The sequence below is a fragment of the Octodon degus genome, unplaced genomic scaffold, assembly GCF_000260255.1.
Source record: "Octodon degus isolate 3935 unplaced genomic scaffold, OctDeg1.0 scaffold00105, whole genome shotgun sequence".
Classification (NCBI taxonomy): domain Eukaryota; kingdom Metazoa; phylum Chordata; class Mammalia; order Rodentia; family Octodontidae; genus Octodon; species Octodon degus.
In genome coordinates, this window is record NW_004524681.1 from 740,316 (window position 1) to 755,900 (window position 15,585).

The 15,585-nt window shown below is 52.9% G+C and overlaps 1 protein-coding gene across 1 annotated transcript in view; it reads right to left on the reverse strand.

Annotated features, from left to right (window-relative positions):
* Pigb (phosphatidylinositol glycan anchor biosynthesis class B) overlaps nucleotides 1-15,585 on the reverse strand; it is an 18,430-nt gene that overhangs the window by 2,574 nt on the left and 271 nt on the right. Inside the window, exons 2-10 of the mRNA XM_023724056.1 lie at nucleotides 15,373-15,567; nucleotides 15,161-15,278; nucleotides 12,299-12,403; nucleotides 10,476-10,606; nucleotides 8,798-8,938; nucleotides 7,520-7,571; nucleotides 6,323-6,534; nucleotides 5,055-5,119; nucleotides 283-496 (exon numbers count right to left, since the gene is read on the reverse strand). Coding sequence (XP_023579824.1) covers nucleotides 283-496; nucleotides 5,055-5,119; nucleotides 6,323-6,534; nucleotides 7,520-7,571; nucleotides 8,798-8,938; nucleotides 10,476-10,606; nucleotides 12,299-12,403; nucleotides 15,161-15,278; nucleotides 15,373-15,567 — 1,233 coding nt within the window. The remainder of the gene's footprint in view (nucleotides 1-282; nucleotides 497-5,054; nucleotides 5,120-6,322; nucleotides 6,535-7,519; nucleotides 7,572-8,797; nucleotides 8,939-10,475; nucleotides 10,607-12,298; nucleotides 12,404-15,160; nucleotides 15,279-15,372; nucleotides 15,568-15,585) is intronic.

The window sequence follows — 15,585 nt, forward strand, 5'->3', positions numbered from 1 at the left end:
TAAGTGCTTGCCTGGCAAGTACAAGGGCCTGAGTTCAATCCCTGGTTCCGCCACAAAAAAAAAAAAAAAAAAAAAGTGTTATATGATTTTCATCAACACAGTTCATAGAGGTTTTATCCTTTTTTTTTTTTTCCAGTTCTGGAGATCAGACTTGGGACCTTGTGCTTGCCACGCAGGCCATGACTAAATAAATATGATCAGGTGTTCAAAGTTTCTCGTCCTTTGGTCAACAATTGGTTAATGCAAACCCAGGAATTACAGCACCCAAAGCAGTCTCAGTACCTGTAGTAGGGTGTCGAGTGGCACGGCATCAGCATGAACACGGAGGCAGCGGACAGGTTGGCACTCCCACAGCCGACTTCCCGGAGGTGGCCCACAACGTCCAGGGTGCCCCGCTGGTGGACCAGGCCCGTGTAGAGGGCAAGAAGTGCATTGGACAGAAGCAGGAAGCCAAGCGCGGTCTTCCTCCTGGCGCGCAGGCGGGCAAGTGAGTGTCCTGCATGGGCAAGATGTGCAGCTGTGGCCAGCTGCCCCAAACAGTGCACACCCTGCCGTGGTCACAGGCCATGCCATGCATCTACTCTCACCAGGTCCTGAGCTTTGGACTGTGGAGTAGAGCACTGCACGCCGAAGTCTGAGGTGGAGTTAACCAAGGGGACTTCCAGAGCAGAGGGGAGTTGGAAACACAAGGCTGATGCTGGAGGGGCTGTGAGAGAAGCCTGACACGGTGTTTTCCCAGGGAAGGGGGCTCAGTACATGCTTAGACGATTCTGGCTAGAGTCTGCCCTCCTAGGATACTTGACTGCACAGCCACTAACACCGGGGTGAGATCAGGCTTAGACGGTGTGCTCCAGCAGCAGCTGGCATCGCCACAGGGATGCACGGCTGGGGTCCTGAACCCGGGAGCACCAGGATGGCACCACTAACAACCCTGAAGGCACCCCAAACACTCAAACTGCTTGTTATCTGGACCTACAAGTTATCTTCTGGGTTTTGGAGGGGGGCAGAGCTGGGAGTTCTGGCAGCCTTCTGAGGTCTACCGAAGTGCCCAGGCAGGACGCCAACCTGTGTGAGCCTCCTGCACCAGCCCTGTAGAGTCCTGGGACTACGGGTGTGCTCCCCATGCTTGGCTTCATGATACCTAGCCTATATAGTGTCTGAAGGACTGCAGAAGAAAACACAGTTACACCAGGGTGTGGGCTGGATGATCAGAGGACCACATACTACAACATGGCCTTTATACTCACGCTGCACTAAACCCATCCTATCCAGCTGACTGGTCTGCTAAAACCGGCAGGCTTGAGAACAGCTACCCCTCGAAGCCAGTCCTTACGCCTTGTCACCTAGTGCTCAAGCCCAGCACAGGAAGATATGCCTGTGACTTTGCATGCCACGTGCGCTACTTCTGGTCTCTCGGGTGCTAAATCCACGGTGTGTGGTGCGGCTGGCCAGCTCCTGAGCTGTGCATCACTTGGCCTGAGCACACAGTCCCAGACCTGGCAAGGGCACACGTGAGGTTCCCTGCTGGACGAGGGATGACTTGTAGCTGTGAGCAAGCAGGCAGGTGGGCAGGCAGGCAGGTGAGCAGGCGGGCAGTCTGATCTGTGCTCGGTGCTGTAGGCAACACTGCGTGGTCCACGTGCAGCCTGCATTTGCAGGGACTATAGAAAACCTAAATTTTCCTGAATACTGAGCTGCCCTCTAGAGAAGTTCTGTTCTTTACTCCACAGTACCCTGGTGAACCCTTCTACCCCATGACGTTGGTTTCTGAGCCTAGGTCAGTGCCTTAGGTAGGCCTCGGACTCGTGATTCTCCTGTCTTAGTCTCCCCAGTGCTGTGATTATGGGCAAGTACTGCCAGCCTTGACTACCTCTCCCCTTTCCTGTGGTACTGGGAATGAACTCCACTTGGTAGCAAGCTCTATCTCCAGAAGTTTCATCATTTTCAAAGCTCAAATTTGCCACCCTGCCCTCTGCCTCCTGAGTGCAGGCCCTTCCTCCATTGGGGCAGCCGGTGGGTCCACTTGGCATCAGTACTAATGGGAGGAGAGGTAGGGCTCAGCTTGACCCAGACTGACAGCAGCAGTCTAGGCAGGAACTGCAGGAGTCCGGCTGCTGTCCCCAGAGGGAACAGCTGTTTGCCTCCTGAGAAGCCGAGGGCCGGGCCACGGCAGGCATCCCTGGGGGTCCCCAGCAACTCAGACAGGAGCTGAAAGATCTCCAGGCAGTGGCCCCTGAAGCAGAGGCAGGAGGGACTCAGAGGAACAAATGCTTAGTAGGATGACCACCAAGCTCAGTATTTAGGAAAATGGTAGCTAAATCCGAGAAGCTGTGCCCTCAGAGAACCCTGGCTCCACGGCGGTGTAGACAGTGGGCTGAACCCCGGCTGGCAGGCCTCCCTGGAGCAGAGCCTGGTTGCTGGGCCAAGATCTGCTGTGCTGGGTTCCCCCCGTTCCTAACCTGGCCTGGTCCTGATGCGTGCCAACTGAAACACAGGGCAGAAGAGAGAGTTCATGGGCAAAGTGGGGCTTCAAGTTCACCTGACAGAAAAAGTGCTGTCTAAGCCTAACGCTGCAGAGCCCAGCAAGGCAAGTGTGAGTGCAGGAAGACCCTGCTCAAAGGCCACCCTCGGGGATCATGGTTGTTTCTGTTCTGGAACAGGACCTTGCTAAGTTGCTAAATGCAGGCTGCCTCAGCCTTCTGGGTATAAGATAACTGGTGTGTACCACCATGCAGACTAGGCTATGTTTTGATGTGGCTGTGAGAGTGGCTGAGAGTTGTCATGGTTACCTGACCAGGTCACGAAGGTCAGAAGAGCAAAAGGCCATGATCCAAGGTGCAGCTGTCTTCCAGTGCCAGGCAGGTGGCGGGAAGAGCCAGGCTGTCCACCCTGAGCTGCTCTGGCTGGGGTTGGCGCCCGCATGCAGCAGGCTTTTGTCTACTCAGAACCACCGTCTGCAGGCCTGAGCAGCCACCAGGGGAGCTGGGTGACCCCTGAGGGCCGGGTCTCCACCCTGAGGCCAGGCCCAGGCCACCAGGTCAGTTGTGTGCCTCTTCTGACAGCCTGGCCACCATGCATCTTGTAAAGAAAGAGTTCCCAGAGAACTGAGGAAACGGACTGAAGCAGAAAGCAGACAGAGCTCCTAGGTTAACCCTACACGTCTATCTGCTACTCCTGCACCACAGTGGATATAAGGGTAACTTTAAGTGCTTGTAAAAACTTTTTAAAATCCGAAGCAAGGGGCTGTGGATGAGGTTCAGTGGTAGAGCGCATAATGGGCACAAGGCCAAGGTTCTGTCCCCAGCACCTGAATAAATAAATAATCTGAAGTGAGCTGGGCATGGTGGCACACACCTGTTATCTCAACACTCAGCAGGCTGAGGCAGGAGGATTTCTTCAAACCTGAGACCAGCCTGGGCTACAAGGTGCATTCAAGACCATCCTGAACTGCATAGCGAGACCCTGTTACAACAAATGTGGAATGCTTGGTAAATGGGCCCACGACCCCTAAGATTCGCCACGTGGCTGCTCGGTGTATGTGTAGTTGGTGTGGCGTAAGACAAGGAGACGCAGGCTCCGGTCTGGCTCTGCAGAGGCTGCCTGCGCAGACAAATGCACGCACGCCGCAGAGGCCACCCCGGCGATGGGCTGGGAGAGAGCAGTTAGAGACCCAGCTCTCCCTGTCCCCTTCCACCAGTCCCTGCTGGTTCCTCCTTTCCTTCTCTCCCAATGCAACTTTTTAAAGGTCATAGTATTTTAAGGAAGCCAAGAATCATTTATTCTGAATTAACCTTGAAGAAAGTTTAAATCATAGTTTTCCCAAACTAATGTAAAATTTCAGATTTTCCTGATATGAGTTAATTTTTTTTTTAAAGTCACAAATAAGGGGCCGGGGAGATGGCTCAGTGGAATAAGCGCTTCCCCGGTAAGCACAGGGCCTGAGTTCAATCCCCGGTTCCACCAAAAAATAAATAAATAAATAAAAGTCACAAAAAAACCAGCAAGGAACTCATGGAAAAATGGAGAAAGAGCCAAAAACACAGTCATGGGAGTGAATTATTTTAAAAACTGCACTGGGAACCTCTTTACCATGACGGCACCAAAGATGAAGAATGAAGCCCCGCCCCTCCCTCCCAAAGCTGAAGCCAAAGCAAAAGCTCTGAAGGCCAAGAAGGCTGTGCTGAAAGGCATCCGCAGTCACAAAAAGAAGATACGAACGTCGCCCACCCTTCGCTGTCCCAAGACACTGCAGCTCTGGAGGCAGCCCACATACCCTCAGAAGAGAGCCCCCAGGAGACACAAGCTTGACCACTCTGCCGCCATCAAGTTCCCCGACCAGAGTCGGCCATGAAGAAGATCAAGGACAACAACACATTCGTGTTCACTGTGGATGTCACAGCCAATAAGCACCAAATCAAACAAGCTGTGAAGAAGCTCTATGACATCCCTGTTGCCAAGGTCAGCACCCTAATCAGGCCTGATGGAGAGCAGAAGGCATCTGTTCGACTGGCTTCCTATTATGATGCATTGGATGTTGCCAACAAAACTGGGATCATCTAAACTGAGTCCGGCTGGCTAATTATAAATACATACTTTTTTTTCTCAATAATCATCATCATCATCATCATCATCATCATCATCATCATCATCATCATCATCATCATCATCCTGCACTGGGCTAGGGATTTGGCTCGGGATTTGGCTCAGTGGTAACAGTGCCGACCTGGCAAGTGTAAGGTCCTGAGTTTGATCGCAGTAGCCCCTACTACATTGCACTAGTCTTAACTGGGTAAACATTCTGCGGATAAAAGCACTAAAAACTATTTTTGACAGCTATAAACATATTTTTTCTTTGTGACAATGAGGGCCCTTGTAGTTCAGCCATAAACTTGAAATGCCTATTCTAAAACAGTCTTTTTACTTTTTTAGTGAGATTCCTAAGAACACTACCAAATAGTGGTTGACACTGGCTCTTCAAAAATGTAGGAAAAAACATTCATCCTTTTCAAGCTGGTTCTATATAACTGTTTTTTACATTAAACAAAACCACTTACCACACAACACCATACAGAACGGTAAGACTGGATAAATAAATCTGAATTCTTTGTGGCCCAACATGCTATAATAAAAAAAAAAAAAAAACAAGAGAAAACATCTTATATCACAAGGTTTAAATCAATGTATTTCAAATGAAATTCCAACAATCTGTTTCTGATTATGCAAGAGTAAACTTTTTTCTTTCTTTTTTTTTTTTGGTACCAGGGATTGAACTCAGGACCTTGTGCTTGCCAGGCAGACGCTTATTCTACTGAGCTATCTCCCCAGCGCTATGACTAGATTTCTTGATCTAGGTGTCATCCCTCCTCTTAGTTACACAAGGACTCCAGTGCGTCCCAGCTAACAGCTACACGATACCCTGAGGCCCCAGGGGTCCAGGAGGTGACCCAGACTGACAGCAACTTGGCCCAGGCAGAGGTTCTGACTTTTCAGAGCAGTGAGGCAGGGGCAGCAATGCTTTGGACATCAAACCTGATGTGGCCACGTCCCAAAGGTCTGATGTACTAAATATGATCAGGCTCTCAAGAATTCTATTAGCAGCCCTGTTAAAAAGCACTCAAGGGCCGGCCAAATAGCTCAGCAGATTCAAGTGCTGCAGGTAGGCACGGGTGGGGTGGGGTGGGCCAGGGTGGGGGTGGGGTTCTGATCCCTGGGCCTACCCTGTCCCTGGGGCACAGTGAGAAGCAAGTGAGACTGGGCACAGTGGTGTGCACAGTGAGAAGCAAGTGAGACTGGGCACGGTGGTGCGCGCCTGTACTCCCAGCTCTTGGGAGGCTGTAAACAGGCAGATCACTCAAATCCGATCTAGTAGTGAGACCCTGAACACCCTGTAGACCTTTCCCTAAAATTAAAAAACAAACAAAAAAACCCACTCAAATTTGGAGTAAGGATGCAGACCTTTTTATTTCAAAACAGTACTTCTCTAGCCCCTGGTCTGAAGTTTTGGTACCTTCTACTTCTCTGGCGCAGTCAACAGCTATCTGCGGCACACTTGCCATGGGCTCCCCCTGCTACTCGGGCGCAAACGGCCCTGGCTCCGCCCCTTAGGAATGATGTGGGAGCCTCGTCACTCTGAGCCCCCTGTGGTTGTTCTGCTCATGGTACAGGAGTCAGAGGTCGATTTTCTTCTCTTTCTTCAATGATGCCAAGGACCTAAGCTGGCCTGGACGTGCCCGACAAGTGCCCCTAAGCTGAGCTCACCCACCCGTCCCGGCCTCGCCTCCTGGCAGTGTCCTGAACCCCAATGCTGGGCTGCGGGTCTTACCTGTACACGAGCAGTGTCCACAGGACAGTCACCAGGAGCGGCATGGTGTGCTTCGGGGCACAGAGGCAGCCGTGGAGAAAGAAGGGCAGGTGGGGGCCCAGGACGGCCGGGAGCCCTTGGCTGAAGTACCAGTGCCACGGGTGGGAGCCATAGAAGCTGCCTGCGCCCTGCAGCACGTTGAACCTCAGGAAGTTGAGCTGCACCAGCGTCCACTGTGGTGCGAGGAGAGATGGCGGTCAGCCCTGGGCACTGCTCTATGACCTGGGACAGCCCGGGACTGGAGGCACAGCAGGGGTGCCTAAAAACCAGGCTGCGGTGTCTACTCGTAGGCCTGCCTGCACACACGTGGAATCACCCTTGTCTGCCTTATAACTCCTGATGCATTCTCAACTTGTGAAACGCTAGCATGGAGACTTGGGAGTCGCTTCCCAACAAAGAACCAGGGAGGCAAGGTCCAGAGCTCATCCCAGGTCTCAAAGCCACTACTGCAGAGCTGGGCTGCAAACTGTGGGTCTACAGCCCAGAGCAGTCAGAGGGAAGGCAAGGCATGGTGCAAGCCTATAACCGCAGCATTCTGGGAGGCTGAGGCAGGAGGGTCAAAAGCACAAGCCCAGCCTGACAACTTAGTGACTCAGACTTAATCTCACTAAAAGGTGTTGGGGGCTGGCAAGGCTGTAGTGTAGAGGCCTAGCACTGTAAGAAGGAAAGTGGGGAGCTGTTACTTATGGTTATGAGACAAAAAAATCTCAATCTAAGGGACTAAGAAATAGGAGATTTTGATTAATACGACTTGTGGACGACGAGATCAAATGAAGTCTTTAAGAAATTTAATCTTGGGCCGGGGAGATGGCTCAGTAGAATAAGCACTTCCCTGGCAAGCGCAAGGGCCTGAGCTCAATCCCCGTTCTGCCACAAAAAAGTAAAATTAAATTAAAAATTTAATCTCGCCTACTGTCCCCCAACAAAAGCGCACGTCTGCTCCCTGCCCTCAGTGGGCTCTTCAGAAACCCAGGAGCAGCACGTGGCAGAAGCACATCGAGCTGGGCCTGGGACACAGCTCATCTTTGTGACTAGATCCTGTATTCCTTTTAGAGGTTTGTTCTGAAATACTGGGGGATTAAAAAACTAAGTGTGAGCTCTCAGTGCCATTAATGATTAGAATAAAAACTGCTGCTAGCTTAATATATTTGTACTTACTTGGCCAAAAAAAATACGATCAATTACCAGAGACAGACTCAGGGTTACAAACCTGGAAAACAAAACAGAATGGCAATTCAGTCTGGTCCTGCTGAAGTCTAGTGCTGCCTTTGGTGTCCTGCAAGAAGGCCCTGAAGAGGCTCCACAACCTCCCCAAACAGACTCACACAGCTGAAAGACCTCTCCTTGAGAAGACGGATTTCAGCAGACTTGCTACAATAAATAGGCCTGATGTGCCACCTGCTGGGGCCTCGCCTTCCCATGCTTTGCAGCGTCTGGGTTGAGACCCTGCACACTCCGGGGTGTCTGATGTTTCCTGAAGCCTCTGTGAAGGGTTTGCTATCCTTGCACCTCTCACTGCAGACTACAGGCTACCTCCAGACTCTGCGCCTGGCTCTTCCGTTGGAGGCTCCGTTCCCATTCGCAAGGGCCGCCAGGTATTCATTTCCCAAGGGTGCTGACCCGACACGAGAGCACAGCTCACACCCAGCCCACAAGCATCCACTTCCTAGAGCCTCTGAGTCCCCACCACATCTACACCCACACCCAGCCCGCTCTGCCTGCTTGGGGCCTGGGCCGCTAAGTCAGTGCTGGGACTGCAGTGCGCACCCCCAGGCTGGGCAGGAGCTCTGAGGGCAGAGGCATCGCACGCTGCCACCAGACTCACACCCGCCCTCACTTGCAGCCGCCAGACCAGCCCAGTCCCTCCCAGCAGCAGCTCTATGCTTCTTGTCTCCTCTGCTATGGACAGGCGACATCCCAGAACCAGGTTCCCAAGGTCCTGTGGGAAGGCCTGTTAAGAGTCTGCACGCGGACACAAAAGCAAGCATCTCTACGACACAACTGAGAGATACTTTGGAAACAAAGCAGGGGGCAATTCCAAGCCAGAACTGTGAAGACTCAAGTAAACAAATTAAAGTATAATCAGCATTACAGATGTAAAATACATCTAGAGATGCTCTATTTCCTCGGCATGAGAGTGCTCACAGCGTCAGAAGACACAATTACTAACTGAAGGCTGGGCCTGGGGCACACGCCTGTCATCCCAGCACTTTGGGAGGCTGAGGCAGGAAAATTGTGAGCTCAAGCCCAACCAAGAAACTTAACAACCTGGAGACCCTGTCTCAAAATAAAAAATTAAGAATGGAAATACAGCTCAAATACAGCAAAGGCCCTGAGTTCCTAGCGCCACTGAAAAACAAAGCAGGACTCCGCATGCCGAAAACCCAGCCTTTTTTACCACCTACTGTCTACAGTAAACCACGCAGCCAGGCTTACCCGATGGGTAAAAAGCTGTGCAGAATGAGACGGCGCCTGGCTTGCTCCCGCCACACGTGCCTGAGGAGCAGCGGGACCCAGGGGATGAGGGCCGTGGGGCGGATGAGGCACGCCAGGGCCACCAGGGAGGTGTACTTCACACTGCACAAAGGGAGAAATGGGGTGGTCACATGAGGTTGCTCAATCCAGGTAAGTTTTCTTTTTTTTCTTGCAGGACCCTGCGCATGCTAGGCAGGTGCTTAATCTACTGAGCTATCTCCCTGGCCCTAGGTAAGTTTTTTTTGCTGAGTATGCTGGCACATGCTTGTGTTCCAGTTATCTGGGAGGCTGAGGCAGGAGGGTCACAAGTTTTAGGCCAGCCTGACTCGCACAGCATGTATGAGGCATGATCCTGTCTCAGAACAAAACAAAACCAAAGCCCCACACCACCCTAAGAAGCCATCCCTTAGAAGGGTGAGGTGCACCCTACTGTGGAGGCAGCCGCATTATGGGTCGGCCCTGTGGTACTGGCCAGGCTGAGGAGCCCAGACACAAAACCGAGCTGTCTCTGTGGCTGCTGAGGTTGGAATGCTGTGTGGTGACCGGCCGGCCAGGCCTTCCCCATTGAGCCACCCCCAGGAACAGGGCTTTTACAGATTTCAGAGTTTTAGAAGCTGCCCAGGCAGGAGCTTACTGTCTCACGCAGATGCGGCGGAGCCCCTGGGGCGCAGGGTGAGATCCTGACCTGGATGAGCCCTCGCCTCTGCCTGCCTGAGCTCCACCAAGCTTGGCCCTCTCCCCCACCCCGCCGCTGCTGCTGTTACGGCCAGGTTCTACAGGCGCATCCTTCGTCTATCCACCTGACCCCCGAGGACCTCATTCCTGGGGCCTCTGCAGTGCTGCCCTGGCTGCCCGCCTGGGATGAGCTCGCTGTGTGGAGGAGGGGCTGCAGCCACAGCCCAGCCTCGCTCCTCTCAGTCAAGGTCTTGCTAAGCTGCCCAGGCTGGCCTTGAATTTAGGTGCCTCCTGAGAAACTGGGAGAGCATGCCTGAGCGAGGCAGAGGTCTGGCTTCTTTCCTTGCTGTGCCTCCCAGCAGAGCACCCTTCTCTTTGGTGGTGCTGGGTTTGAGCCCAGCTTTGCACGTGCTGGACAGGCACTTTCCCTGAGCTACATTCCAGCCCTGAACATCTCCTGGAGTGCACTACCCCAGCCAGCACCCTGTGCTCCCTTGGACTGGGCTTAACCGTGCAGATGCCCCTCCAGCTGCCTCCATGCCTAACTCTGCTGCTCTGGACAGGGCTCCAGCCCCTCCCAGGGCTTCTGCCAGGTCACAGAAGGTGTCTTCACTTACCCTTCCCTCCATGCTTGGCCTGCCCTGCAATCTGGCTGCCAGAGCTGGGAGAGCACGTTGGGGCGCTTGCTAGGGCTGGGCCTGTCCTCCCACCCCCCCCCCCAGCCCCCTATTTCACTACAGATCCCCAGGGCACGGGCAGCTGCACCCTCCCCTGACTATGATCCTCTGTTAGTGCCTGCAGCTCTGGACAAATTCCCACTCTGAGGCTCTCTTCACCGCGAGCTCAGTGTTCTCTGCTTCTGCTGGAATGAAAACCCCTGAGCAGGTGACAGGTGGCTTCCTGGAGGCCAGTGTGATGGTGGGTGCATCTTGCATGCACAGCTGTTAACAGCTCTACAGCTCACCTGTGCACAGACTTGGCACCTTCCAAAGGATAGTAGGAAAGGGCAATTGTAGTAAGAGCAGTCTCTGTGGTGTTCGTGAGGGTCCGGGTGCAGCAGTACCACGTAAACCAAGAGCACAGCTGGCAGAAAAACTGAGAAGAAACATGAGCACGGGAAAGCTTTGCTGCCTTCTGCCGGAAAAGCCAGCCAGTGAAACACTGCCAAAGCCATGGGAAAGGCAAGGACCTGCGTGGCGCAGCGACACTGCCTTAAGAGCCGAGGCCCAGCAGCCTATGGTAACTGCGGGTTACATCTGTTCATGACCGGGAGTGACACATTCTGCTGTATTTTCAGGCTCCTGCATTTGACTTAAATCCCACTGCCCATTCATGAAAGACAAGTTTTTGCTGGTGGTCTTCCTAGAGGCCTGGAGTTCACTACCAGATTCTCCAGCCAACATTCCTCAAGGTGCCTCACAGACAACTATTTTGACTTTTTTTTACTGAGCCTGATTTGGACTGCTGCTCTTTTGCTTGTTTATTTATTTTTTGGTGGAACAGGGGATTGAACTCGGGCCCTCGTGCTTGCCAGGGAAGCACTTATTCTACTGAACCATCTCCCTGACTCCTTGTTTGTTTTAAAGGCAGGGTCTCACTACATAGCTCAGGCTAGCGTGGAGCTCACTTTGTAGCCCAGGCTGGCCTTGAACTCACCCTCCCCCAATTCTCCTGCCTCAGCCTCCCGAGTGTGGTGATTACAGGCATGTGCACCATGCCCAGCCTACTTCCTAAATGAAAATTAAGACAAACAGAACAGAAATTTTGAGATGGCATTATTAAATTTTAATTTAATATTTAAATTAATAAACTAGATTGCAGAAGAACAGGCAATCAAACACAAATAGAAGCATACAAAGCAAAAGCTTTAAACATAACTCGGCAGTTGAGGCAGTGTGTTAAACACCTGAGACTAGCTTGCTGCCTCTTCAAACATGCTTTAAAAACACTCCAATTTTCAAAAAGGAAAGCACTTCCTAAAGTGGAAAAACCTCACGCTGCCACTGGGAGAAAGGATTTCAAAGGCGGCCAGACCTCTGTCATTCTGTTAGGCACGCAAACATAAGTACAAAACAGGGGTTGGGCTGTACCTGGAGCTGGTGATAAAGCCACAAACCAGCCTGTCTTGGTTGGCTGTTTGTTTTTACGTATTTAGTACAGAGTCTACAGGGTCTCACTACACAGATCGGACTCGCAGTGATCCTCCCGTTTGCAGCCTCCCAACCACTGAGATTACAGGTGCGCACCACCACGCCCAGTCTCAATGTCCATCTCTGTGTGCCCCGGTTGGTGCTGGCACACACACCAGGGATGAACCCTGGTCCCTGCATCTGCCTAAGCAGGCGCTTTAGTCCGCTGAACTATCTAGCCTGTCCTTTTTAAATGTGAAAGAATACACTGCTTGTAGAGGTATGGCCTTATTGCAGAAGTGTGTAGGTGACTGCGTTTCTTGGGATTTGGGTGTATGTTCCATTAGAAACAATACTAACATGCGGTAGGATTGCTAGTTGGGAAGGAGCCCTGTGAAGCATAGCAGCAGTCCTATGTTCAGACCTGGAACTAGGTCAGCAACACGCTGGTGCCTGCTCCTTACCCCACTCCTTACCTGTGCCCTTCCCGCCCTGTGGCCACAGCTGCAGGTCTCCAGTGTGGAGCAAGGGCAGCCACGGGACAGCACCCTGCGGCCACCCACCCACGACCGCACACATGCATGGCTGTCTACACCACTCACCCACGCTAAGTCCCATCCTGTCCAGCCCACAAGAGCTGCCTAGGGCTGGGACTCACCACCCATCTGGCCTCCTTCTGGGTTTCCAGTCCCTGTGCCAGCGAGTAGAGCTTCAGATCGGCCACTGCCGAAAGCAAGGCTTGGGCAAGTCGGGGCGTCCAGATCTGCACCAGGTACAGGGAGAGGAAGAGAGGAACTGATCAGGATCTAGGCGGAGACGCCCACATCAGCCAGCGACCTGACCCCCTACGGAGAGCCTCACACAGTAAGAGGTACAGCGTGCTCTGCAAAAGCCAACGCTGCTCTGTGAAGTTACACTCATTTCCCGGGGACGCAATGACGGCAGTTTTCTGTTCTCGTTGTTTTCACATACACACATATACACGCACACATCTACCCTAATGCATGTTCATCAAGTCTTTGGGACTAGGGAGGTAGCTCGGCGGTCTAAGCGCCTGCCTGGCAAGGACAAGGACCTGGGTTTGATTCCTAGTATCACACAGCGTGGGCGTGGGGGCCAACAAAGCTGGGCGTGGTGGTGCATGCATGTAATCCCAGTGCTGGGGAGGCTGAGACAGGAGAATCACTATGAATCTGAGCTCTGTAGCGAAACCCTATACCAAATAAATAAATAAATAAATAAAGACTACTTAAAACTTTTTTTTTTTTTTTTTTTTGCAATACTGTGGACTGAATTCAAGGTCCCTGCACTGAGCTCCAACTCCAGCAATTCTTTTTTTTTGAGACCAGCTCTCACAAAGTCACTAAACTGCCCAGGTGTGGCTTGAGATCGGGTTCTTCCTGCCTGCTTCCCACAGTACAACATTACAGGTATTTGCCACCATGCCTGTAAGTCTATACTTTAATTTAAATATCCAGCAAACCACTTTATTGAGTTGACTCATTTATATTTACTGTTGAATAGTAGCACATACCTGCCACCTCATCTACTCAGGGGACTCAGGCAGGAAGGTGGCAAAGGCCCGTCCATCTTAGGCAACACAGCAAGTCTCCGCCACTGAAGGAAACAAGCAGTGCTGGTGCTCTGGCTCAGTGGTGGAACACCTGCCCGGCAGCCACAAAGCCCCTGGCTTCACGGGTACCAATGAAACATACACCTGCTTCATCGGCATGCGCCACAGACCCCTGGAACCAAACGCTTTCAGTCCAGGCCAGTTCCATGCTGAGCATGGTCCTGCTGAGGGGGACTGAGCGGACTATTTTATCCAGTTGTGTGGACAGGATGCAGCACACAGAGAACGGAAATCACTTCTCCAAGACTGCAGGGCTGCTGAGCTTGGAGCTCACCACAGCGGGAGGCCTTGCAGATGGCAGCAGCCTGTGCAACCACCAGGCGCATGGAGGGCTCGCTGCCTGAAGATCTACCCGCAGCTGCCCTGCAGGCCTGGTACAGGCGACCTTGGGCAGGAAACGTGGAGAGCAGCTCGTGGAGCACTGCCTTGCTCTGCATTCCATCCACAGCCCAGACGGCAACAGCAAAACCCCTGAACTGAAGAATGAAGGCCAGACAACCAACTCACATCAGTGTCCTTGAGAGCTTGCAGCACAAGGAAATCTGGCTTCTTCAAAAGGTGTGTCTAAAATCATCCAGTGAATTTGTCCTTTTGGCTTAATGGACTTGATTATATAAATGCTGCTGCACATCCTGCTGTGGGCGGCTCCTGACACTGGGCTCTCTAGGCCCATCTCCTCACCCGGCAGGGCCTCTCTCGGCCCCAGTGGCCTCTCCCCACTCTGTGGCCAACCTTATATCCCCAGCTCCTGGGCGGGCCCCTCTGTTGCTAGTGAGCATCCTGTGGGCTCAGTTTCCCAACTGTGTCTAGAGGACTTGTCTGTGACTGAGCTGACCAACAGAGGGGTCAGCTGGACAGGGAAGCCTGGAATAAGGTCCTTGCTGTTCCCAGGACCCTGCTAGAGGCCTGAGCTGTGGGGGGGGGGGGACTTAGGTCCTGGGGTGCAGGTTAGGAGCTGTGGGGCCCTGGTCCATTCTGGCCACATCCCTAATGCAGTGAGGGCAGCTCCCTGGGCCAGTGTCTGCCTTGGCTGGCCCAAAACTCCAGGACTGACTGCCCGGCCCTCCTTTTTGCTCCTTTACTGCAAGGGAAAGCCAGCCAGTAGCTGTCATGCACAGATCTTGAAAAGGAATTTTTTTTTTTTTTTAGTACTGGGGATCAAACTCAGGACCTTGCGCTTGTCAGGCAGGTGCGTATGTCACTGAGCTATCTCCCCAGGCTATGAAAAGATTTTTAACCGGACAGAAAAATCAGTGACACGTTGAACTCTCAGTCATGAACAATCTGAGGGATTTAAGGCAGCGTGGTTTTTTAGGCTGCAAGAAGGACCTGACCAAAATTAAATAAAAACTGCACAAAGCTTCAGGACAGGAACAGGAAATGGGAGTGAGGTAAACCTGGCACACAGCTTCTGGCTCACACGCTGGGCCTGACGACCTGAGCACAGGGGGTGCCATCGGGTCCCTGGACCACCTCACTCACCTGACAGCTCTGACACCAGCCACGGGTTGTTTTAAAAATTTCAGAACAGCCAAACGAAAAGTTAAAACTGACCTTGTGTGACTTAATACTGTGTACCTGGCATAAATATCTCAACATCTGAATGGATTTAGAAATAGAAGCACCTTACTCTTTTGATACTAGCCTACTGACGACTCGGTCCTGCTGCTACATGGCACGGGTCCTTCCAGAGTTCCGTTCTTGTCAAGTTAACTTTTTCTGAGGCTTAATTTCAACGCTAAATCCTGCGTGGCTCGGTGTCTCTCTCTCTCTGTCTCTCTGCAAAAGCCCAGGAAGCCGCAGCAACACGCACCTTCCGCCCGCTGGCTGCCTCGCCCTTGCGAAGGAGCCCGCAGCCTTACTCCGGGTACTCCTCCAACAACTCACCAGCAGCCGAGCACTGTCCTTCCCCAGCAGGTGCAGGATCTTGTAGATGCTCGCAAAGAGCAAGGGGTAGGTGTAACCCCTCAGTCCTTCCGTCCACTCCCACGTCAAGTAGCCATAATTAGGGGCGTTAAGGCGCAAACGGCACAGGCTTCCCGCGGCGCCAGCGCCGGCACTTAGGCGGGCCCGCGTCCGGCGCTCGGCGGAAAGGATATCCGAAGACCAGGCGGTGTGCGACCTCCAGGCTCTGCCAGTGCTCGTCCGGCACGAAGCTCGTGCGCACCAGGGCGCAGTTGAGCGCGCGCAGCGCGACGACCCCCGCGGCCAGGCGGGCGTCCGCGCCCCGCAGGCCTGGAAGAGAGGGCGGGTCGGTCGGCCTCCGCGGCCCAGCGGAGACGCCGCGCACCAGAGCCCGCCCGACCCGAGCG